Below are 24043 nucleotides of genomic sequence, written 5' to 3' on the forward strand. Positions count from 1 at the left end.
ACTTGGCCACCACCAAGTCAGACTTCACCCAACAGGTTCTCCATGGAAGAATGGGAAAGCCTAACAGCCTTTCTCTTGGGTACCTCCTTAGGCCAGCCATGTTGCCTCCATTGTTCTTGCAGGAATTTATTACTGCCAAGTTCTGGTCTTCTGGCTTGTGATTGAGCAGAGGATCCTGGCTGGGAAGACAATGCCTGCAACACTCAGCCATCAGGCTAGCCTGCCCCATCCTCAGCCCAGCAGTGAAAGCTGTGATCTTATTTCTCCTCTTTGGCTAAATATCCTTCCCTCCTGAGGATCAAGAGGCATTACAAGCTTGCTAGTGCTCAACATATTCCTTGAGCCCAATTCTATGTATTCATCCAAAAGGGAGTAAGGGGAGAAACCAAGCTCCATTTTAGAGGTTAGTCAGACTAATACATATTTCTACACTCTTCTTGATTATAACCTCTGAACATTTAATGGTTCAGCTGCCTCAACAATCTAGTTGAAGATGGACAACTCGTTTTAAGACACCACTATTAACAGCCGTTTTGTAAATTTTCTATGGGTGTCCTAGCTCGTTTTAAAGCATTAAAGTGGTTTACCAAGAGTACATATATAATAGAAATCCCAAGACAAGGCAAAAAAATAAAATAAAAAATAAATTTAACCAATAGAAAATGGAAGTATTTGGCTTGGAGCACAAGCCTCATTATCCATAGGAGTAAGAAAAGCATTACCAAGTTTTTGGCTGTTTTATCTAATTTGGGGCACATGGGGATGCGCTCAACAAGATTTTAAGTGCACACAGCAACTGGTTTCATAAACCTATTTTCCCCCCCAATAAAAAATGAAAACATTTGCTTCTGCTCTGGCGCTTCAGCTTGGATGGACTTCCTTGTGAATACTACCTATAGAAATCCTGACTATATATTTTAGCCAGACTTTGAAGGACAGGAACTGCCAGATAAAGAAAAGGGTCCTTTTGAGGGGAAGCAGGAGCCAACAGGTTAAGTCAGACAGGTGTGACAATGGAACAGTGTGGATGAATGGAGTAGCAATTTAGCATGAAAATCACCTGGGAAGCTGTTGCATTATCTGGATTACAGTCAGCTAACAGTAAGAGTTGAGGGTGGCCAAGGCCTCTGGGCTTGGGAAATTAGAAGTAACACATATTGGATGTAAACACTTGGTGCAACAACTATGTATACACTATGTTCAACAGCTTTCCTTGAACTAAAAAAAAAAAAAAAAAAAAAAAAAAAAAGGTTTTAAGGAAAAGATAATCTCCCTTTTAAGACAAAGTTTGAGGTGCAAGTGGATATTGACAGAGCTATCTAGTGCACACCATTAGTGATCAAAGCCTAAACAAAGGACCACAGATGTGGACGTCATAGCAATCTAGAGTGGAAGCTACAGGACAATGTCCCAGGAAGGCTGTAGATAACCGAACAGCCTGAACTCTTTTAACTATTACAATGGAAATGGATAGGGGAATGAAGATGAACATAGCCGAGACCAGTGTGAAGGAAATTTTAAATGCTGAATGCTGACAGATTAGAAGGAAAAGGCTGTTTACTATCTATTGCATTTGAACATTAATGGATAGAGCGTCAGCTTGGGGACTGAAAGGGCCCGGGTTCGATTCCAGTCAAGGGCATGTACCTTGGTTGCGGGCATATCCCCGGTAAGGGGTGTGCAAGAGGCAGCTGATCGATGACTCTCTCTCATCCATGTTTCTAACTCTATCGCTCTCCCTTCCTCTCTGTACAAAATCAATAAAATATATTTAAATATATATATATATTTTTTAAAAGATCTTGGTGACCATATTTTGGCAGAGGATAAAAGCCAAATTAAGTGAGAGGAAAGACCGTGGCAGACCGATTTTAAAATATATTTTATTGATGAGATAGAATAGAAACATCAATGATGAAAATCATTGATTGGCTGCTTACTGCATGCCCTACTGGGAATTGAGTCCAAAACCAGGGCATGTGCCCTGACCAGAAAAATCCAAACCTGACCTCCTGGTTCCTAGATAGATGCTCCATCACTGAGCAAAGCTGACTGGGCTCATGCAGGCCAATTGAGGCTGAACATAGCAAGAAGCCCTTAGGGTAGGGGTGTCGAACTCAATCAGAAAAGGGGCCAAAATCTAAAATCCAGCCTAAATTGCGGGCCGAATGGTTTACTGAACAGTCATAAACTGACAATGTCATAAACTGACAGCGGAATGTAGTGATGACAGCGCGGTGCGGGCCACATTGCAAGGTCTGGCGGGCTGGATTTGGCCCGCGGGCCGTGTGTTTGACACATGTGCCTTAGGGAGTCAAAGGTGGAAAATCCCCATGCCAAAAATGTTTGAGTATCACTTGAAAGAGTACTACCCAATCTCAAAAAGGACCAAGAAAAAAAAAAATTAAAAAAAAATAGCTTCCTCCCTACCTAGCCTAAATTATGTCCTATAAAAAAAAAAAACTTTTACAACATATATGGTTCTTTTGCTATTAAAACAGCTCAATCTAGCTACAAACTCAAATGTTTAGATAAAATTTATCATTTTCTTCATACATTTAATGGTGGCACCTAAACCCAAACTATTCCATCTAAAGGAGCTATCCATGTTTTATAAACATTAGTTCTAGAGCTTACATCTGAGGCCTCGCCACCATTGAGTATCGTGCCAGGACAACCAGCCATTAGTGATATTACAGGTCAAAGGATTAAACCTGCAAATTCCCAAGATGCATTCAAAATCAAGCTTGGCTCCAGTTCAGCTGCATAATGTGCAGTCTAGCAAGATTATCCAACATGGGGAGATCCCAATTAACCCGATGTCCACTAGTCTTACTTGGTTTCAAGTTTACACTCATACCAACAACCCACCCAACTTGACTTTGAAATATGTAGATCACTTATACCATTCTTAGGGACTAGAGTCCATTGAAGCATTATTTAAATCAATGAGAATAGCCAACCTGACCTTCCCTAATGGGAATGTCTCTAAGCACCTCTGGACACGATAGTTTCTGGTGTCTCATGGTCTAAGTACAACCCTGCCCACCTCTTATTTTAATACACTCACTGTCCAGCACATGCACTGATTCTAATTTACAACACTAGACTGGCTTCACACTATTTCTCCAGGCTGTCCAACTGTCATGATAAATGACCCTCCCCCGCCTCCCTCAGGTATCCTGGTCATTACCAATTCACCAGTACAACAGTCTGCTTAGATTGTTCCCCTTGAAGTTACTTAGGAAAGTAGGCTTTCATTTAAAAACCCAAGGAAACATATAGTAAGCTTTCAGTTATTTTGCAACAATTGCAAGGACCTTATTTTACTGCCTCCCCCCCTCCACACACACACAAAAACCAGACATGATAAACAAAAGCCAAGTTTATTTGTTCATTTCTTGCATTTGAAGTACTCCTCGATGACATCCTTTGCCTGAGACTCTTTGCCATAGTCCTAAAAAAGTCATATGGGATTTTCATTTTAATAACACTTAGAAATTCCAGCAAGCCATAAATACTATAGCAAAACTTTAAAATTAGCTTGTCTTATGAAAATTATTTAAAACTTATTGCCATTTTCAGGGACCTTAATGACTTCAAAGTCTTTAAGGCTCGTAACATGGCTTTACTATTGCCAGCTTTCTCTAAGCTTCTGCACAACACATTCAGGTAAGCAGACTCATTGGCTGGCTTGCATTATGTTTGTTTTTAATTTTATTTTTTGTAACAGGCAGAAAACATACTGTTAACCCAGCACAACCTTCATCCCAGATAATGACTTACCTTAACAACCACGCAACTGCAGCCAACCACTTTACGGGGTTTTCCCTCTCTGTCGATTTTACAGAGGCCTACCCATTCCCCTAGTTTCTTGTTGTCGTCAACCTATTTGGGGGAATTTTAAATATCACCACATTAGTAGGCGTTAATGTTGCTGTACTGACAATAAATCAAACCCAAATGGTACTGTAGTCAGATAGGGTGACAGGCAGTTTCCTCACACCAATTCAGTAGAGGGAGCCAGTTGTCATCATGTACAGCACCAAGATCACCTAACAGGTGTTGGTTTGTTCCACACCAACACCAAAATTAGCATTTAGTACTGTAGGAATAATAGCTGCTTTATAACCACCTTTGACATAACCAGCATTAAGCTGGACACCACAAAATTTGCTCCGGTGACAAAAACCCCTACAGATAGCATTATTCCTAACATGTTGGTCCAATTTTCTTTGAGCAAAAGTATCTCTTAACAGTTGCGATAAATCAGCCAGGTAACGTACCTTGATGAGGTTGATTTGGTGTTCAGCACAAAGAGCCTCCACCAACTTGACGTACATGGGCTCATCACAGTTGGATGCAAGTACACAAAGGTGGGCTTGGCGTCTGAAATGCAAAACCCAACAATTAAAGCCAAAATTCAGATCTACGTCCACTACAACTGCACTTTACAAGGGAGTTGTCTGCACTGGCTACGATGGCAAAACAAAAGCAGCACATGCACTGGTGTAACTGCTTTAGTTTGATGAGCCTGTTACAGGTTACACAGAAACCTCAAGTGTTCAGTAACCCCCAAAACTAGCAAATTTATGCAGGGGAACTGTTCATTAATCTGTGGTGAAAACAGAAACATACAGATGGCCAATAGACATATCAAAATATGCTCAAAATCAGTCATCATCAGAGATGCAAATTAAAACCACAATGAGGTTACCACCTTACACCTGTCAGAAGGCTATCAGCAATAAATCAACAAGCAAGTGCTGGCGAGCATGCGGAGAACTGGGAACTCTCCTGCACTTAAAAAGGGAAATCTTACCCACCATGACTGCATAAGGCAGTCAATGACAAACACCATACATATGTAACATCTAATGAATAAAGAAACCAGCATGGATACATGGAACAGACTGACAACTGTCAGTAGAGAGGGGACTGGGGGAGCAAGGATGAAGGAATTACCGTAAACAAAGACAAACAAAATAACACAAAAAAAATCCAGAAAACAGTTTGGTGATTACCAGAGGGAAGGAAGGAAGGTAGAAAAGGGTAAAGGGGGGAATAAATGGCAATGGAAGGAGACCTGGAGGGGGAAGGGAGGTAACAACGGGACACAATACTATACATACAATATACAGATGCTGTATAGTATTGTACACCTGAAACTTAACAATCAATGTGATCCCAATAAATTCAATAAAATTAAAACAAAAAACAAAGACTGTTACACATAACAAACCAGATCAGAGTTGCTGCCTGTTGTTACTGGCCCAGACATTAACATCCAGCAGCGCAGCCCAGATACAAACAGTGCAGGGGACTCACACCAAGGCCAGACAAGTACTTCCAACAATTGTCTCCACTTGATATTGGACGGATTTAAATACTCCCGTCTTAGAGACGTTTATATTCTCCAATGGTTAACCCATGCAGTTTTGCCAGTGTATCCAGCCCTGACACTAAACTGAATAATGTGTAAGTGTAATTCTACATTCACGTTTCTGAAACGACTTCCTTTACTACAAGTCCAGATGCAACCAATGTGCAGGCCTCATTAAAGAGGTTTAACTTTGCAAGCCGCCACCTGCAAGTTCCTATCTGCCCTAGGACGTGACATGCGCCCCACAACTACAGATTTGTCAGACTGTTAGGTTTCACTCATCAAAGGAGTGAAGGGGTATCCGACAATTGAAGTCATCATTCAAAACTGTAGTTTTCCTTTGCGAACCACGTGTCCATCCCCATTCCAAACACAGAAACCCACAGGCTAAGTGGGCCACGTAAATCTGAGCTGGTACCTTTTCCTAGGTTTCCTGTCGAGCGGACGCCATTGGGAACTTTTGTGCTAACACCGTGAACTCCACGCTCTCTTCCCTCGGCTGCGGTTTTGTTCCAGTTCCAAACCCACAGTATTGAGACTGACACACGTACTTGTCTAAGGCTTTGGCGGCTTCGCGGATTCCGCGCGCGAGGCCGTCGTGGATGAGGGCGGTCTTCAGCACCTCTTGCAAAGCAGTGTTAACGTCCATTACACCTCCAGCAGCAATGCTGAAATGCAACAAATCAAAACGACCAAGTAAATCCCCCGCACCCCGCCTAACGCCTCGGACTCAGCACTCATCGGCCAGGCACGCTTAAGGCGCCAGGACGGACCCAGAGCCCGCACCACCTTCCCGGCCCCGGCTCACCCTTCCTCGGCCATGGCGGTGGGTTATGGGTAGAGCCGAATCTTGAACGCACTGTAACACAAAATAAAAGAAAAAGGAAACTATTAATTAAAGGATTAAGTTTAGGCCCTGGTACTTCTTCAAACCCAGGCAAAAAAGAAAAAAAAATGTATAATTGTGCACCATAATCGCCACCCTCGCCTCCCTGAACTCACCCCAAGACTCCGCCTCCGCGCAACTCCGCGGCGGCAGGGAAAGAGACTGTGCGCGCGCGCCTGACGGTATTTAAGGGCTGTCCAGGACCCCTGAGCGCATGCGCAGTGCTCTCCCTGGAAGAGGTGTCTCTGGTGGTGCCGGGCCTGGAGATAGGATGCTGCTACTCTGGCCATCGCTGGGACGCGAGACAGGCAGCGACGCGGGCAGCCTCACATCGATCTTTCCTCCGCCGGGGCGTGGCCTGCGGAGGCCCAGAGAGCACATTCTACGGAGCGTGAGGAGGGCCAAGCGCGCTTGTGGGAGACCCCCGGTTCCCTGGCTCGCTCGGGCGCCAGTTTCACCCTCACCCCGTCACGTTGTAACTGCTTCCCGCCCGCGCAGCCTTGCCTCCTTCCTTAGTGGGAACGCTCTCTGTCCGCCTGGAAGTCACTCTGAACGTCCGTGAATGTGTCGTTCTGTGAGTGATCGTCATCCGTGTGTGTGTGTGTGGGCGTGTGTGTGCGTGTGCGCGCGTGTTCCTGGCGCGAGCCGACACGTGTCCGCGCCTTCTAAGCACATGGCAGCCGCCACGCTCCCCGCCATCGTTAGCCAAGGGGAACCTTCAGCCGGGAGGCTGCTTCTGGCTGAAGGTTGCTCGGGAGGATGAGAGAAAAGGAAAGGTGTCTCAATGTCGTTGGTCCTACAGGAAGTTCTTTCTTTTTTTTTTTTTTTTTTACGCTAAATTGTACCCTGAACCTGTTACCCCGCGCAGACGGCCTCCGTAGTTGCCTTGCAGACACCCACAGGGTAGCAGGCGGGGCGGGTCTGCAGTGACGGCGAGGAAGGCCGGGTCCGGCCTTCACTTCCCGGCCGGACCCGCGCGGCCAGGAGCGGAGTCCGCGGTCCCTAAACTCTGCCTTTCCCGGGCAGCAGCGGTTGGAATTTTGCAGAGACAAGCCATTCCCCATCCACATTTTCAGTGCAAATACGTGAAAAGCAGGCTAATGTAATCAGTACAGGCTTTTTCATTTTTGGATTTTTTGTTTTGTTTGAAGCATTACAAATAATAGTACATGTGTCTCCTTCCCCTCCTTTTGGCCTCCCCCCAGCCTCCCCTACCCCCTAGCATATGTCTTCACCTGCCCCTTCCCCCCTCCCCCCCGCAGTAGTTTTTTTAAATTTTTTTCCTTTTGTTTTAACTTCTCCTGACCCGTCGCCAAGCCAGTTGGCATAGGTGCCAGCGCTGCTGACCAGGAACAGCGGACAGTACCTTTCGGCGTGTTCTGTGGTCGGTTTCTATCTTCTGGCAGCTCGTAATCTATTGAGAATCAAGTATCATAGGCCTATGCCTTGACATTTCACCTTATAAATTTTCTATCAGTTGAAACCTCCCTTCTTAGAACTGGAGCTACACTTTTCTTTCTCTCTCTCTCTCTCTCTCTCTCTCTCTCTCTCTCTCTCTCTCTCTCTCAAATCCTACTTATGAAATAGGTTCTATTCCTACTTATGAAATAGGTTCTATTCCCAGAAATGAAGTTAAAGGACACTCTGGTGGCTTGAGACTTCTTTAATATAGATTATCCTACTTCATTTTTAAGATTACCTCTTCTCAATTTTAGATATAGCCAAAGGTGGAACAGAAGCCAATGGCTACAGTCATTCTTATACCAGCAGATTATAATACTTACATAATGTGCACAAATGTGCATCTGACATGTATGAAAAATAAATTCTAAAGTTTGTTTTAGGAACAATAAATCATAGTCAATAATTTTGTTTAGCACTTTCTATGCACCAGATAACGTGCTAAATTATTGTCATAGCTTTTCTTCCTTGATCATCTTTGAAACCTTATATGGTAGTGTTGGTATGATTCCCCTTTAACAAGTAAAGGAACCAAGGCTTAGAGAATTGCCCAAAGTCTCACAGCCAGTAAATGTGAAAGCTGGTATTTGAGCCCAGTGGCCATCAAAGATCATGCTTCTAACCCTTCATTTATTTGGACTAGAGGCCTCCTACAAGAAATTTGTGCACGGGTAGGGTCCCTAGGCCTGGCCAGTGATCAAGGTCGATGGGGGCCTTCCAGCTGGTGGCTGGGGCTTTCCTTCATTCCACACCGCCTCCTGGTGGTCAGCACACATGGCTTCCGGTCGAACACTTTGCATATTAGCTTTTTGTATATATAGATGATGACCCAAATGTTGAAAAGAGAGCACTGAGAATTCAAGGAAGCCTCAACATCTCATGGTGGTCAATATATCTGGTTCTACTTTATTGCACTACCAAAAAAAAAAAAAAAAAAAAAAAAGTTGCATAGGTGGAGAAAGGGGTATTGCAGTGTTAAGCAGAAAAAGAGGAAACAGTTGAAATTTGGGTTTCTCATCTAAGAATACTTTGTATTAGTTTTCTGGGCTTGCCATAGGATCAAAAATTGGGTGGATTAAACAACAGAGATGTATTGTCTCTCGATTCTGAAGGCAAGAAACCTATCATTAAGGTGTCTGCAAGATTACTCAAGAATGTTTTTAAAAATTCTCAGTGAATGTACAGGAAAAATAGGAACTATAAAAGAGGATGAAATAGAAATTTGAGAAAGAAAATGTAAAATATGAGAATTAAAAATTCATTGAAAGGCCTAGCAGCAGATTGGAGATAACAAAACAATATGCTTTAAGCTTAGATAAATCTGAAATTATCCAACTTGAAGCAGAAAGAAAATAACAATTGAAAATAATGAATAGAGTTTCAGTGATCTGTGGGACAAAATTAAAATGTCTAACATACATGTAATTAAATATGTACTTCTAACATAATTGCAACTGAAATGTCAGGAGACAGAAAATAATATAGAAAAAAAATTTGAAGAAATAATATCCAAAAGCTTCCAAAATTTAAGGATATATTAAACAAAATCCAAAAACATTGTTGGATATTTGAACATCCTTCTCTCAGAAATTAACAGAACAGTAAGACAAAATACGGTAGGACACAGAAGATATAAGCAAAACTGTCACTTTAACCTAATTGATTTTTAGAGAATACTACTTCAAACAACTATAGAATATTATTTTCAAGTGCACATAGTACTGTTCACAAAGATGTACACTGGACCATAAAACAGGTTTCAATAAATCTTAAAAGATTGAAATCTTTCAGAATAGAAATCTTCCACAGTATAATTAATCAGTAATATAAATATATCTGGAGAATCCCCAGATAATTGGAAATTAGAACTGCTACTTATAGGTAAAAGAGTTTTAAAAGGTGGTGGTAGGGGGGAGTTAATTAGAAAGTATTTCAAACTGAATGATAGTTTGTAGGATATAGTGAGAACAGTGTTTAGAGGGAAATTTAAAGCCTTAAATGCTAACATTAGAAAAGAAAGGGCTTAAATCAATTATATTAGCTTCCAAAGCATGAAAAATAAGAGCAAAGTAAATGAAAAAAAAAAAAAAAAAAGTAGAAGGAAGATAGTTTTACTGATGAATTCTCCCAGACATTTAAGAGAAAAAATAATATTAATTTTATGTAAACTAACCAGAAAATACAGGAAGAGGGAAAACTTTTAACTTACTTTGTGAGTCCAAGATTATCCTGCACCAAAACTCGACAGAAGAAAAGAGAAATACAGGTCAATATTACTCAGAATTATAGATAGAAAAATCCGTAACAAAATATTAGCAAATTGAATTCACATTATATAAAAAAGATAATATGTCCTGACCAAATTGGGTCTATACCAAGAACGCAAGGTTGTGTTAATAGAGAATTGATCAGTATAATTCATCATATTAACAGAACAAATAAGAAAACCCATTTTCAATAAATGCAGAAGAAATATTTGATAAAATTCATTATTAAATTGTATTAAAATCTCTCAACACATTAGTAATAGAAGGGAACTTCCTGAATTTGATAAAAATAAATAAAATGCATATATGGCCGAAACCGGTTTGGCTCAGTGATAAGAGCCTCGGCCTGAGGACTGAAGGGTCCCAGGTTCGATTCTGGTCAAGGACATGTGCCTTGGTTGCGGGCACATCCCCAGTGCGGGGTGTGTAGGAGGCAGCTGATCAATGATTCTCTCATCGATGTTTCTAACTCTCTATCCCTATCTCTTCCTCTCTGTAAAAAATCGATTATATATATATATATATATATATATATATATATATTTAAAAATGCATATATGAAAAACCTGTGGCTAACATACTTAATAGGGGAGGACCAAATGTTTTTTCCCTAAAAACAGAACAAAATAGGAATCTCTATTTTCATCACTTCTATTAAACATTTTATTGCTCATCCTAGTCAGTACCAAAAAGTGAAAGAAATTAAAGCATATACTGCAGAAAGGAAATAGTAAAATTCGTAGATGGCATGATTGTTCATATAGAAAATATAAAAGGATCTATAAAACAAATACTATAATAGGGAAATTTAAATGTTTTCAGGAGACAAGATGAATATAAAATTAGTTTACTTTTATATACAACTAGAGGCTGGTGCTCAAAGTTCGTGCACTTGTGGGGATGTGTGGCTCAGCCCAGTCTGCGCCCTCTCGCAGTCCCGGAGCACTGGGGGATGTCCGACTGCCAGTTTAGGCCCACTCCCAGACATCCTTAGCACTGCCTAAGAGGCAAGGAGAGGCTTCCACCACACTGCTACGCTTGCCAGCCATAAGCCTGGCTCGGGGCTTCTGCCTGATCAGTGCTCCCCTGTGGGAGCGCACTGACCACCAGGGGGCAGCTTCTGTGTTGAGCATCTGCTCCTCCTGGTCAATGCACATCATAGTGACCAGCCATTCCACCTATCAGTCAATTTACGTATTAACCTTTTATTATATAGCATCAGCAAATGATTTAAAATTTTAAATGTCAAAATTCCATTTTAATGAATTCTAAAGCCAAGATATTTAGGAATAAATTTGACATGAAGTATGTGATACATCCACATGAAAAGTGTAAAACATTTCTGAAAGAAATTAAAGAATATCTACATAAATGGAGAGAGAGAGAGATCATGGTCATTGATTTAAACACTCAGTATTGACTGGATGTCATTTCTACCTCAGTTGACCTATAGAGTCAACAAAATCACAATAAGAATCCCACCAGGTATCTTGGAGAAACTGAGAGATGATTCCAGCATTTCTACAGAAATTCAAAGGGCCCAGAATATTCAGATTGCTTTTGAAAAAATAGAACAAAGTTGGAGAACGTTCGCTACCTGACTTATGTGATGAATGCAAGTGAATGGAAGAAGCTGGTACTAACTAAAATCCCTCTGGCAAGGGTGGCAGCATTCCAGTGAAGTGGGGACCAGGTTCTAACTACAATGTCTTGTGCTTAACTCCACTGGCCTCACAGGCTGCAGATAAAATTGATAAAATTCATTATTAAATTGTATTAATACAGTGGTGGGGCCTAGGTGGGGCCTAGGTAAGTGTGATTGTAGGCATGTAGCCTCTTTGTGGTGCATATAGTCCTCCTGGTGATTCTATGTGCCACCTGATAATCTAGGATAAATTTTATTTTCTGCTGAAGTTGGCAAAAGTTGTTTCTTTTATTAGCAACAGGAATTTTATTAGCAATAGGCTGATACAAATACTAGGAAGAAAAATAAGGCTGAAGGGACAAAGGGTGATTGAGGCTATATTTTGGATAAAGGAAAAAGAATGAACTTCTCTGAGGAAGTGTCATTTAAACAGAGACCATATTATTCCATTTTAGTTAGGGGGGGAAAAAGTGTTCCATATGTGTATATAGGTCTCTAGATGATCATAGAACAGTGGTCAGCAAACTGGCTCGCAAGCAACATGCAGCTCGCGAGCCACAGTTTGCCGCTCTGTTGAATAATGAGTTTGCTGACCACTGGGATAGGGGCTTAATCACAAGGAGCAACACCAGCCTGTAATTATTGGAATCGAGGGTGTAGGTCAGTGGTCAGCAAACTCATTAGACAAGAGCCGCAATTTGCAGACCACTGTCATAGAACAATGTAAATCACATGTGTCAAACACAAGGCCCGCGGGCCAAATCCAGCCCGCCAGGCCTTGCAATGTGGCCCGCACCGCGCTGTCATCACTGCACTCCGCTGTCAGTTTATGACATTGTCAGTTTATGACTGTTCAGTAAACCATTCGGCCCGCGATTTAGGCTGGATTTTAGATTTTGGCCCCTTCTGTGATTGAGTTCGACACCCCTAATGTAAATAGATCATCATGGCAGGATGATCATAGCTCCCAAAGATACCTCCACATCCCAATCTCTGGAACATGCAAATGTTAGCTTTTTTAGAAAAAGGATCCATGCAAGCATGATTAAGTTAGAGATATTGAGATGAGAACTTCATTTTGGATTTTGGCTCAGTGAAATTAATATTGAACTTCTAATCTTCAGTTCTGTGTTGTTTTAATCTACCAAGTTTGTGGTAAATTATTATAGCAGCCACAGAAAACTAATGCAATAATATATTCTAATGTAACCCTCATCATCTGGAGGGAGGGGCAGAAGTAGAGATCAGAAATGAGGAGAAAGATAGGGATATGTCAATATCCTTTATATAAATTGAAAATAGCCAAAACTGGTTTGGCTCAGTGGATAGACCATCGGTCTGCAGAATGAAAGGTCCCATTCTGTCTCTCTATCTCTCTCCCTTCCTCTCTGTAAAAACTCAATAAAATATATTATAAAAATAAATGGACACAAAACAAGAATATAAATTTTATGAAAATATATACAAAGATTTGTATTAAACATGCAAAAATGATTGCTGGTGGGAATGGAGATAGAGGGGACGAGATGACAACAGAAATGAAAAATTCAGTTGAAAATTTGGGTGATAAAGTTGGGGAAACTTTCGATAAGATAGAGCTAAATGAGAAAGAAAGGGATGAAAACTACACTAGGAAAAAAGTAATAAATTAGAGGGCCAGTCTAGGTGACCCAACATCTGCATAAAAAACAGTCCAGAACAAGAGAACAAAAAAGGGAATCTAGACATCAAAGAAATTATTCATGGAAATTCTCCTATACAGTTTGATGTTACATCGGAGAGAGAAGGTAGAGTAAAATGAAAGTGGAGAACTTTACAGAGTTAGGTCATAAAGATTCTGGAAGGTCATATTTGCTAGAGCTAATCCTTCTGTTTAGAATGGCTGTAAAGGCTCTTTTGACCTGCCCAGGAATTCCTATACAATAAAAGCCTAATATGCTAAGTGTCCAGTCATCCTGTCATCCATTCAACCAATCAAAGTGTAATACGCTAATGATATGCTTAGGCTGCTCAACCACTCACTATAACATGCACTGACCACCATGGGGCAGATACTATGACCGGAAGGTTAGCTTGTTGCTGGGGTCCAGCCAGTTGGGACAGAGAGAGATGGGCTGGACATGCTCTGGAGCCTTCCTGCGGTCCCTCCCCAGCTGGCCAACATCCTGCATCTGTCCCCGACCCCGATTGTGCACTGGTGGGGTCCCTTGCTCTGGCCTGTGCCCTCTCACAATCTGGGCTAAGGGGACCCCCTCCCCCAAAAAATGCATGAATTTTGTGTACCGGGCCTCTAGTTTTTACATAATCTTCAAGACCCAAGGTATCATCACAGTCTCAGGAAGCCATCCTGGACTCATTTAGCCAAAGTAAACAGTTCTTACAATATACATCATAGAACTCATTGCATTAGAATAAGTTATTAATCAGTGTCTGTTTTATCTCCTAGAAGGAGATATGCTTTTTGAGGGCAGGAGCTAGTTGGGGCTCATTCATCTTTAAAGTCACAATGGTGGTGATGCCCTGACCTGTTTGGCTCAGTGGATAGAGCATTGGCCTATGGACTGAAGGGTCCCAGGTTTGATTCCAGTCAAGGGCATGTACCTGGTTGTGGTACATCCCCAATAGGGGGTGTGCAGGAGGCAGCTGATCAATGTCTCTCTCATTGATGTTTCTAACTCTATCCCTCTCCCTTCCTCTCTGTAAAAAATCAATAAAGTCACAATGATGGTAACTCAATAGTCTTTTGTTTTATCTTGGAACAGTGGGTAAGGTGAAAACATTTGACACCTCTATTTTTGTGCCAGAAAGTTGAAGGTGAGCATAAGGTAACAACCATCATATCCATGCAGCAAACACTCCACACCTTATCACCAGTGCTCACAGCCGCCCTACAAGATAAGCATAATCCCAGCCGTACAGGTGGAGAAACTGACCTTGCCACCCAAAGTCACAAGCAGCTAGTAAGTGTCCTGGATTGAAATGGCATTTGGCTCAAGTTCTTATTCCCAAACCACTCCTTGCTGATTGCTCAACATTCATTATAGCTTTTGCAAACATTTTTTCCACTCCTTGTACTTCACATCAGTTCATCCATATCCAGTTTACTAATCTCTGGCTTCCATGATTATATCACTCCATCATTTACCCATTATGAAAAATAATCCATTTTTAATAAAGAGTCTGGCATGGCTGGCATGGTTCAGTGGTTGAGCGTGTACCTATGAACCAGGAGGCCAGGGCGCATGCCTGGGTTGTGGGCTCTGATCCCCAGTAGGGGGACTGCAGGAGGCAGCCTGCCCGTCAATGATTCTCATCATTGATGCTTCTCTCTCTCTCTTCCTTCCTCTCTGAAATCAGTACAAATATATATTTTTAAAATGATAAAGAGTCCGCATGAGCCCAATTTTCTAACTCACATCTGTGTCTTTCCGTTGAAGTACGCTATCTCTGTGTCCACATGAGCGTCCTTTCTTACTTTTAGTAGGAATACATATTACCGATTGTAAGGTAGGGGGTTCAACTCTATGGAATATAGACTCGTCCTTCTTGTCTTACTTTTATTTGTATTTTTTCTTACACAGAACGAAGGCGTGCAGCCAGACGGTGGAGAGTGATAATAGCCTGTATCTTTAAATAAAAAGAAAGGCCCTGCCCCGCCTCCAGGAGCGGCTGCTCGGAGCTGGGGGCGAGGCTGCCGGCGGGCCAGCGGGATACCGGGCACCGCTGAGCCTGAGCAGACTCCGCCCGCCGCCCGGGCTTCCGCCGGTCCCCTCCCCGGAGCAGCAGTCCGCGCACCGGGCATGGACGCGCCGGGGGACTCGGAGGGCCCATCACCTCCAGAGGGTGACGGGGAGCAGCGCCTCGGAGGCTCAGGTCTTGTCTCTTTCACTGCAATTAGCTTGGTTTGTTGCTGAGACCACGGGGAAAGCTGGATCTGGCAGTAGGGTTGGGACAGCGAACATTAACCCTCTTGGAAGGGGTTCAAAGTCGGGGACTGGAGTTGGTGTGGTCTCTTCTGTCTTCTCTCCGGCTCTGCTTGTACCCGCCGTGTTTACAAATGCATTCTGCTAAGTAAGAAAGCATCATGTGTCGAGGCCCCGCTGTTGTTCCCAACTTTTTAACTTTCTCTCAGTTCCCTTTCTCATTCACTGAAACATTTTACAAAATTTCTTAAGACTTCCTCATGTGGCACAGATTCTTCCCACCTGCACCGCAAAGACAAACTGAAAAATCGGGCAAACCAAACATGTTTTTCTTACTTAAACTTCTTTTCCCTTTTTTCCCTCCAAACCATTTAGTTTCAAAATGCCTGATGGTATTGCTGGGTGGGTGTTTGAAACTGAGTCATTGACCAGGTGTCTTTAAGTTAAATGAAAATGTAGTCCTTGGAGTAAGAATTAAATGAATCACAGTGGAAGGTCAGTAATGGGTGTGAAAAACCAGTAGTGGTTTACAGATCTGTGGGATTGGCTTTCCAGGAGTACCCCGTTGTAATTTGCCATTTGATTTTTTTAGTTTGTTTTCCCCTTACTCTTAACGTCAGTACTGCCCTACAATGCTTAATAAACATCTCACTGACAGGCCTGAAACACTGAGTTCATGTAACAGGTGAAGCAAGGAACTGGAGAAATCACATTATACTTGAGAGCAGTAGCCTTTGGAGGGTACCTATTCCCTGATCCTTCTTGAATATATTTGAGGTGAAAGAAATTGGCCTTACGGTGAAGGCAAAACAGCAGATGGTTTGATAAATTCTGTACTAAGATCCTAGCAGGGAAGCCTGTGTCAACGAAAGTGATATGTTTTCAAAATTACAGTAATGTACAAGGATTGTGTTACATGTGGTCACACGTGCTATGTTGAAAATAGCTCTTAGCTCAGTAAGTGTTATCTTCAGAGCACACAGACTGTGCGGGGAAGTGGCATGTGTGTACTCTAATCAGCAATGCATGCCAGTGATTGCAGTGTGTTTGCATTTAAGATGATGACCCTGCAGCGAGTGCCAGAGGGACGCCCAGCCGGCTTTCCAGAGAGCAGCTTTTTGTCCTGATATCGGCCGCTGCCATGAACTTCGGCTGCATGATGTCCTATTCCATCCTTGGACCCTTTTTCCCCAAGGAGGTGAGACATTCTCATATCCTTATGAATTCTTCATTTTAAAACGCCTTTTGAATTATTTAATTTTACAATATGTAAAATGTAAAGATTAGCAAATAGCAAAGATGATGTAGAGAACTTTAGCCAACAGAAGACTTACTATAAAATATTTGATGCCAGAAGAAGATCCAGTCAAAAAGAACATCATCTTCGGAGGTAACTCACCTAAATATAATTGACCTTCTTTGTGTACTATGTAGTTTGATTAACCTTTATTTGGTTTCTGCAGTTGAAAAAAAAGGGCTGTGCTGTATAACTGAGAATTTAATGTCACTGCAAAAGGTCCCGGTTAAGACAGTAAAGGACGCCGTGGTCCATTTGAATTCCCTTTTCTGACTTGAATTTCTTGTGGAATCTAGAGGCCATGTTTGTGCCATGGGAAAATCATGATTACTCTGGACTAGGTCCTTGTAATCATAGCCTTTTACATGGAGTTAGAGTACTTTTACATGGACCTCACAGACCACCGGTCGGAGACTGCTGCGCAGATAACGGCACAAACACAGAGGCCCTAGCGGATCCACCTGGAACCCGGAGGCTGATTGGACAGTGTGGAAGGAGCGGTCCTGGCTTAGCAGAGGGGAGATAACACGCCCACGTGTTTTATTTGTGCTCTTTGCCCACGCCTCAGTGCTCTGGCCTCTCTCGGCCCTCCAACTGCCTTGATAACACGTGGAATGATAACTTCCTTCTGTGTGCCACAGAGAGGATAAAAATGGTTTCTCGGCTAAAGAGCAGTAACACTTCGTACCCAGCCAGTGCTGTTTCATTTCCAGCGTACTTACCCACACATCTAGCCCAGCGGCTCGCCACAGCTGCTCCGTACGTAAGATAGGCAGAGGAGTGAGACTCTCATCCTGTTGTAAACGAAGAAACAGACTCAGAAGTTCAGTGTCTGACCCAGTCTGGTTCTGTTCACTGAACGGAAGTGGATGACTTCTCGACTTCCCACTCTAGAGAGTGCGAGGCTTTGGACGCGAGGGCAGGAGAAAGATCGGGAAAACGTCCCTCTCTTGTCTGTCCATTGGGAGTGAAAACGTGTGTTTTGTTTTTTTTTAATTCCAGGTATTTGGACATCCTTTAAGAAAAGGGTGTACAGAACGTTAGGAGACATTAGAGGAGGAACTGGTTAATTTTGCCCCGGTGAGGGTGGGAGCTGGGGAGGGAAGGGCAGAAGGGTGGCGGTGGCAGTGACTGCACAGGATAAATCTAAGGCGGGTCTGGAGAAGTGTTGGTTCCCCAGGTGAAAAACAGGCGTGGTGTCCTGGGAAGCAGCTGAGAGAGTCACAGGATTTGCAAAGTAAATCGCATGTTTTTGGAGAACAGCAGACAACCTGGTGTGGCTGGGGCCCGGAGCGGAGCGAGGTCTGATTGGAGGCAGAGGACCTGAGGAGGCAGGTTGGAAGTAGAATGCAAGGACCAAAGATACCCCTCACATGCATGCCAGAGATTTAGTCAGTGAGATGCATGCCAAAGATTTAGTCAGTGTGATGTCAGCAGAGGTGTCTAAACAACAGAGTGGCCTGGCCAAACTTGGGTTTTGGGAAAAAAATAATGATGACTAGAGCCTGTGGAATTAAGATGCAGAAGAACTGGAGTAAGCAGACCAACAAGTTAGAAGGCCATTTCCTGGATCAGGTGGAACTCAGTGAAATTAATGTTAATATCTTCTTAATGGAATACAAACAAAGGAAAACCAGGACCTCCTCTCTCTCTCCCCCCCCTTTCCCCCCCCCTCTCTGAGACTTTTTAAATATATATATTTTTATTGATTTTCTTTTTTTTTTTTTTTTTTTTTTTTACAAAGAAGAAGGGAGAGGGATAGAGAGCTAGAAACATTGATGAAAGAGAAACACCAATCACTGCTCTTGCACACCTCCTACTGGGGATGTGCCCACAACCAAGGTACATGCCCTTGACCGGGATCAAACCTGGGACCCTTCAGTCCACAGGCTGACGCTCTATCCACTGAGCCAAACCGGTTAGGGTGTGTGTTATGTTTTTTATTTAGTTTCTTGCTTGCAGAAAGGAAGGCTGAAGAAAAGACAGAGGTAGGAGAGAAAGCATTATAACTTAAAAAGGCTTAGATATGAAGAGTGAGCTCTTCCTTTACATTCCATATTGAAGCCTTATGTCCTGCCCAAACTTACCCTTCCTCCTATAGGGTCTGTCACCTTTCCTATTAGCCAGAGTTGATTAGGCACAGGGAAAGCAGGGCCATTATTAAATTCTGGGACAGGATTCCTGTTTCTACTCCTTTTTCTGAGACCTTCCTCCTTTGAGGATTACATGTGAACCAAAAATTGCTTTGCATAGCAGTTCTCGCTTTGCTAATGTGAAGCAGGATCCATGCTCTAAAAGTGGTACTCAGCTGCTGGTGTGGTGGTTCTAGGACATCCTGTCACCCGCATCCTGTTTCCATAGAGAATGTGGGAATATGCACACAGTGGAAACTGTCATGGCTGCAGTGACCAGAAACTTTGCAAGTCTGTGTCCTCATCTAGTAAATGGAACTAAAAATACATCCCTTATTTAATTGTTCTTAGATACCATGTAAAACAGCCCTAATAGGATTCTGGCTCATAGTAAGGGTCCAATAAATTTCAGTTGCTATAACTATTACATATTTTCTTCCAAACTCCAGAACTTAATATTTAGAACTATTAAGCAAAAAACATGATAATGTAATTTGGCCCATGAATGTTCTTTCTACATCTTCAGTGACTCCTTTGGTAATACTTTCTTTTTGAGATACCTGTTTTAGTTCGCTAGGATTGTCATAATAAAGTACCACAAAGTGGGTGACTTAAACATCAGAACCTTATTGTCTCACAGTTCTAGAGACTAGGAGTCCAGGATCAAGGGGTTGGCAGGGTTGGTTCCTTCTGATGGCGCTGAGGGAAGGGCCTATTCCAGTTCTGTCTCCTTGGCTGTGTCTCTTCACATTGTCTTCCCTCTGTGGGCATATCCATGCCCAAATTTCCCCTTTTTATAAGGATACAAGTTATTTTGTATAACAGCCAACCCACTGACTTAGTTTTAACTTGATTACCTCTGTAAAGACTATCTCCAAATAAGGTCACATTCTGAGATACTGGGAGTTCAGACTTCAAAATACATGAACTTTGAGGAACACAATTCAACTCATAGACTACCTGACCTTTGTGTAATAGACATGTCGACTTCATATTTCAGTCTACATAGAGCACAACCTTTGCTAGGATGTCATCAGTGGTGTCTTTTACAATGATATCTCGCCTGTCTCCACACCAGTATCTCATGTGGTTATTAGTAATGGCTGATTCCGAGTGCTTTAGAGTCAACCTCTCCACTCTCTCCTGCCACCAGGTACTAGAAACTAGGGTAAAAAAACAAATATTAGAACAGAAGATATGCAGAGAAAGTGGTGCTTTTATCACTTAGTGCTTTTATCACTTAGAAAATTACAAGGGTTTTAGAAGTTCTGTACCAGGAACAGGGGCAAAGGCCACAGTCAAGTTATTTAATATATTTATCACCTATAAATATTTTTTCCCACAGATATCATAATGGAAGTATGTCAAGATTAACTGTTCACTTAGTTCCATGGATGAAGTAGAGCCCACATTTCTTCAGCTTAGATGTTTTGCTTTTGTTTATACATTTTTATCCTTTCTAATTCTGATTTTTTTTTTTTTGTCAGCTAAAGCAAACAAATTTTTTTTGGGGGGGAAGAGGTTTTATTGAGGCATAATCAATATACAAAAAATTGCACACATTTAATATATCTATCTTGATGAGTTTGGACATATGCATATATCTGTGATGTCATCACCACAATCAAGTTACTAAATATATTTATCACCTACAAATATTCCTTTGTATTCTTTTGTGAGTTTTTTAATGTTTCTTTTTCTTTCTTTTTTTTTATGTGATAACAACATAACATGAGCTTAACGTTTATCCATGTTATTGCAAATGCAAGGATTTCCTTATTTTTTTAAGGCTGAATAATATTCCACTGAATGTATATACCACATTTGTTTTATCCATTCATTTGTTGATAGACTTTTGGATTGTTTCTATATCTTTGCTACTGTGAAAAATGCTGCAAATATCTCTTTCGGACACCACTTTCAATTCTTTTGCTATATACTCAGAAGACAGATTGCTGAATTATATGATAGTTCTTTTTTTAATGTTTGAGCATGATGAGTGAATTATTTTCATGTCAGACTAAGTTTTAGTATAGTTTTCCTTACTTCTCCATCCTGTTTATTTTATAACGATAATTTTTAAAATTACTGCACAGATAAAGGTGACAAGATGATGCTCATATCTAATAGCTCGATTTTTTTTACACTGATGTGAACTTGTCTTTCAAAATTGATTCCTTTTCAAATTTTTTTTTAAAGGCTGAAAAGAAAGGAGCCAGCAATACAGTTATCGGGATGATCTTTGGATGCTATGCTTTGTTTGAACTGCTGGCATCTTTGTTCTTTGGAAAATATGCAAGTATTAAAATTCATATGAACATTTCCATTTTAAAAATTATACAATGAGCTATATTATCAATCTAGAATTTCCATTGTTGCAGAAATAACCACCATTATACTTTATGAATTGTGCCACTGTTAACAGTTCCATTCTTAGAGTTGACTGATTTTTAACTTCTTTTATGGTTTAAGAAGTTTATGTTTTTATTCTATTAAAGAATTACTGTAGTAACTGCTTATATATTTCCCAAATGGTATAGTTCCTGATAAAGTATATTTGTTTATGTCAATATATAGACTTGTAGTAGTCATCAATTTACCACTTTCTTTGACATTTATTATAGCTTGTACAGATTGGAGCAAAATTCATGTTTGTATCAGGAATGTTTGTCTCAGGAGGAGTCACAATTATCTTTGGGTAAGTCATGTTTTGATAAGTTTGGGAGGTTCAATATGTGACATAATCTATCTTCAGTTTAAAATGGTAATTAATCAGTAACACTGATTATTGAGTGCCCTGCATGTGATTAATGGTGAAGGGAGTTGGGTGATGTAGAAAACAGGATGAGTGACATTGGTTTTAAAAAAAGAACCCTCTAGGGTAGGGGTGTCGAACTCAATCAGAGAAGGGGCCAAAATCTAAAATCCAGCCTAAATCACGGGCCGTATGGTTTACTGAACAGTCATAAACTCACCATGTCATAAACTGACAGCGGAGTGCAGTGATGACAGCGCGGTGTGGGCCACATTGCAACGCCTGGCGGGCTGGATTTGGCCCGCGGGCCTTGTGTTTGACACATGTGCTCTAGGGGATGGATCACCCATAAACTGACTATAGAATCTATTCATTAGTACTCCTGTGACTGTGATTGACAGTTACTTAGCTCACTTTTCTGAGACACAGAAAATTTTGGCTCTAGCAAGAGAATGAGTTTCTTACCTAGAAAATCAGCTAAAGAAAATCAGAATACATATACTAAAATAATTTTATCAAGCATCTTTCTTAAATTCCTGGTTTTGCTTTCCTCTTCTTGAGCTTTGTTATTGAAGAGAGTCTACCCTTGTGATGGCAAGATGACCCCTAGTAGCCACTTTCCTAATAGCTTCTAGCTGAGTTACAGAATAGAGTTCCATTGGCCTGGTCTTTGTTGATGACCCATCATTGCATCAAGGTCACTGTAGTCAGGGAAGAGCATGCACTGATTAGCCAGGCCTAGTCCTGTGCTCACTTCTGAAAATGGGAGCAGAATGGTTTTCCCAATTGCTATTTGGAGAAAAGGGAAAATAAATCCAGAGGCAAGACTTTGAAAGTTCTTAAGCTTCTACAACCATAGTGGCAAATCATATGGAGGAGTATAAACAACTTCTTGGGGAACATAGATGAGTGATTATAGTTTGGTGAGATTGTGATGAAATAGCTAAGGAAAATCAAATTAAGTGTTTTTTTTAAATTGTTCTTTTTGTGTGGGTGGTCTTCTGTTTTTTGTATTCACTTATATTTGAAGGTTTGAGCCCCATTATGGCTCACACCTGAAACTAAGAATCTTCTATATTGGTTCTTGTCATAGTGATGCTTTATATTTCAAAAGGCCTACCAGATTTAGTATTATTTAGGGCTCCAGTTATGTCAGCATAAAAAGGCAATTAAATTCTGATTATGCTTCATATTGGTACCCCCAAAAAGAAGGTAATTCTTCTACTCAAAGTATAACATAGCAATTTTAAAAAATTTATATTCTAAAGAAAATATTATTTATATTCTAATAACTCTAGGTGATCTACTGCTCTTTTCAGTGTGTACAGTTAAGAAGGAAATGAATAGAAACCAGGTTGGCTCTAGCTGTTTTGGCTCATTAGAGCATCAGTCTGTAGACTGAAGGGTCCTAGGTTCTATTCTGGTCAAGGACACATTCCCGGGTTGCAGGCTCGACCCCCATCAGGGAGTGTGCAAGAAGCAGCTGATAAATGATTCTTTCACATCATTGATGTTTCTATGTCTCTCCCCTCTCCCTTCCTCTCTGAAATAAATATATATATTTAAAAAGAAACCAGTGTGGCATTTGAGACTTGTTTTATTCTCTTTTAGTTTATTGGACCAAGTTCCAGACGGACCGATATTTATTACTATGTGTTTTCTAGTGAGAATAACAGATGCAATAAGCTTTTCTGCAGCAATAACTGCATCTTTTTCTATCCTCGCAAAGGCTTTCCCAAATCATGTGGCTACAGTATTGGTATGTATTTTATATATATAGTTCCTATTTTGCCTTTAGTGTAGGTTAAAATATTTGTTTCACCTTTTTTTTTTTTTTTTTTTTTTAACAATCTGTGTTTGTTACCTTTTACCTTCGTTGTATTTCCAGGAGCAGGCTGTCAATAAATGTATCAGTCTTACTTAGGTCTCTTCCTGGGCTTAGAATCTTCTGAATGGGCAGTTTGACAGGTAAATGTAGTCCAAGCCAAATATTCTTTTTGCCACTTTTATTTTTAAATACCTTCCAAACAGTATTTCGCTCTCTCTTTGTAGCTGAGATTGGGGCTCGGATGCCTGAAGCATTCCTCTGGGTTGAAAAGACTCATTTTGTAGAGTCCTTTCTTCACATTTTCAAGATTAATGGGAGAGATATTAGAAATTATCTTGAATTTTTAAGTGCTTCTGTGCTGTTTGTGGAGTACCCTCCTATTTTGCCGTAAAAACCCAGATCCTTATATCATCGTGTTGATGTTTGTCTCAAATATTGCCTAGGTACCTAGACGTCTGGTATTAGT

The 24043-nt window shown here is 41.2% G+C and overlaps 2 protein-coding genes across 4 annotated transcripts in view; one reads left to right on the plus strand and one right to left on the minus strand.

The window, feature by feature from the left end:
- Positions 1-3365: 3365 nt before the first annotated feature.
- RPS12 (ribosomal protein S12) lies at positions 3366-6493 on the minus strand. Its single transcript, XM_084889595.1, has 6 exons — positions 6386-6493; positions 6192-6242; positions 5935-6051; positions 4287-4389; positions 3787-3888; positions 3366-3457 (listed from the first exon to the last, which is right to left on the minus strand). Exons 2-6 carry the CDS (start codon positions 6203-6205, stop codon positions 3395-3397), a joined length of 399 nt encoding a protein of 132 aa, XP_084745721.1. The 5' UTR covers positions 6206-6242; positions 6386-6493; the 3' UTR covers positions 3366-3394.
- A 227-nt stretch (positions 6494-6720) lies between these two features.
- The window catches only part of SLC18B1 (solute carrier family 18 member B1), a 32934-nt gene continuing 15611 nt past the window's right edge, over positions 6721-24043 (plus strand). For 2 of the 3 annotated variants that reach the window (XM_084889585.1, XM_084889586.1), the window contains exons 1-6: positions 6721-6843; positions 15224-15515; positions 16624-16763; positions 21194-21289; positions 21619-21692; positions 23361-23508. In XM_084889585.1, coding sequence (XP_084745711.1) covers positions 15443-15515; positions 16624-16763; positions 21194-21289; positions 21619-21692; positions 23361-23508 — 531 coding nt within the window. In that variant the 5' untranslated portion in view covers positions 6721-6843; positions 15224-15442. Of the gene's footprint in view, positions 6844-15223; positions 15516-16623; positions 16764-21193; positions 21294-21618; positions 21693-23360; positions 23509-24043 lie in introns of all 3 variants that reach the window. The other variant, XM_084889587.1, reaches the window with a different exon arrangement.

The sequence above is a fragment of the Pipistrellus hanaki genome (genome assembly GCF_964339955.1).
Source record: "Pipistrellus hanaki genome assembly, chromosome: 7".
Taxonomy (NCBI): domain Eukaryota; kingdom Metazoa; phylum Chordata; class Mammalia; order Chiroptera; family Vespertilionidae; genus Pipistrellus; species Pipistrellus hanaki.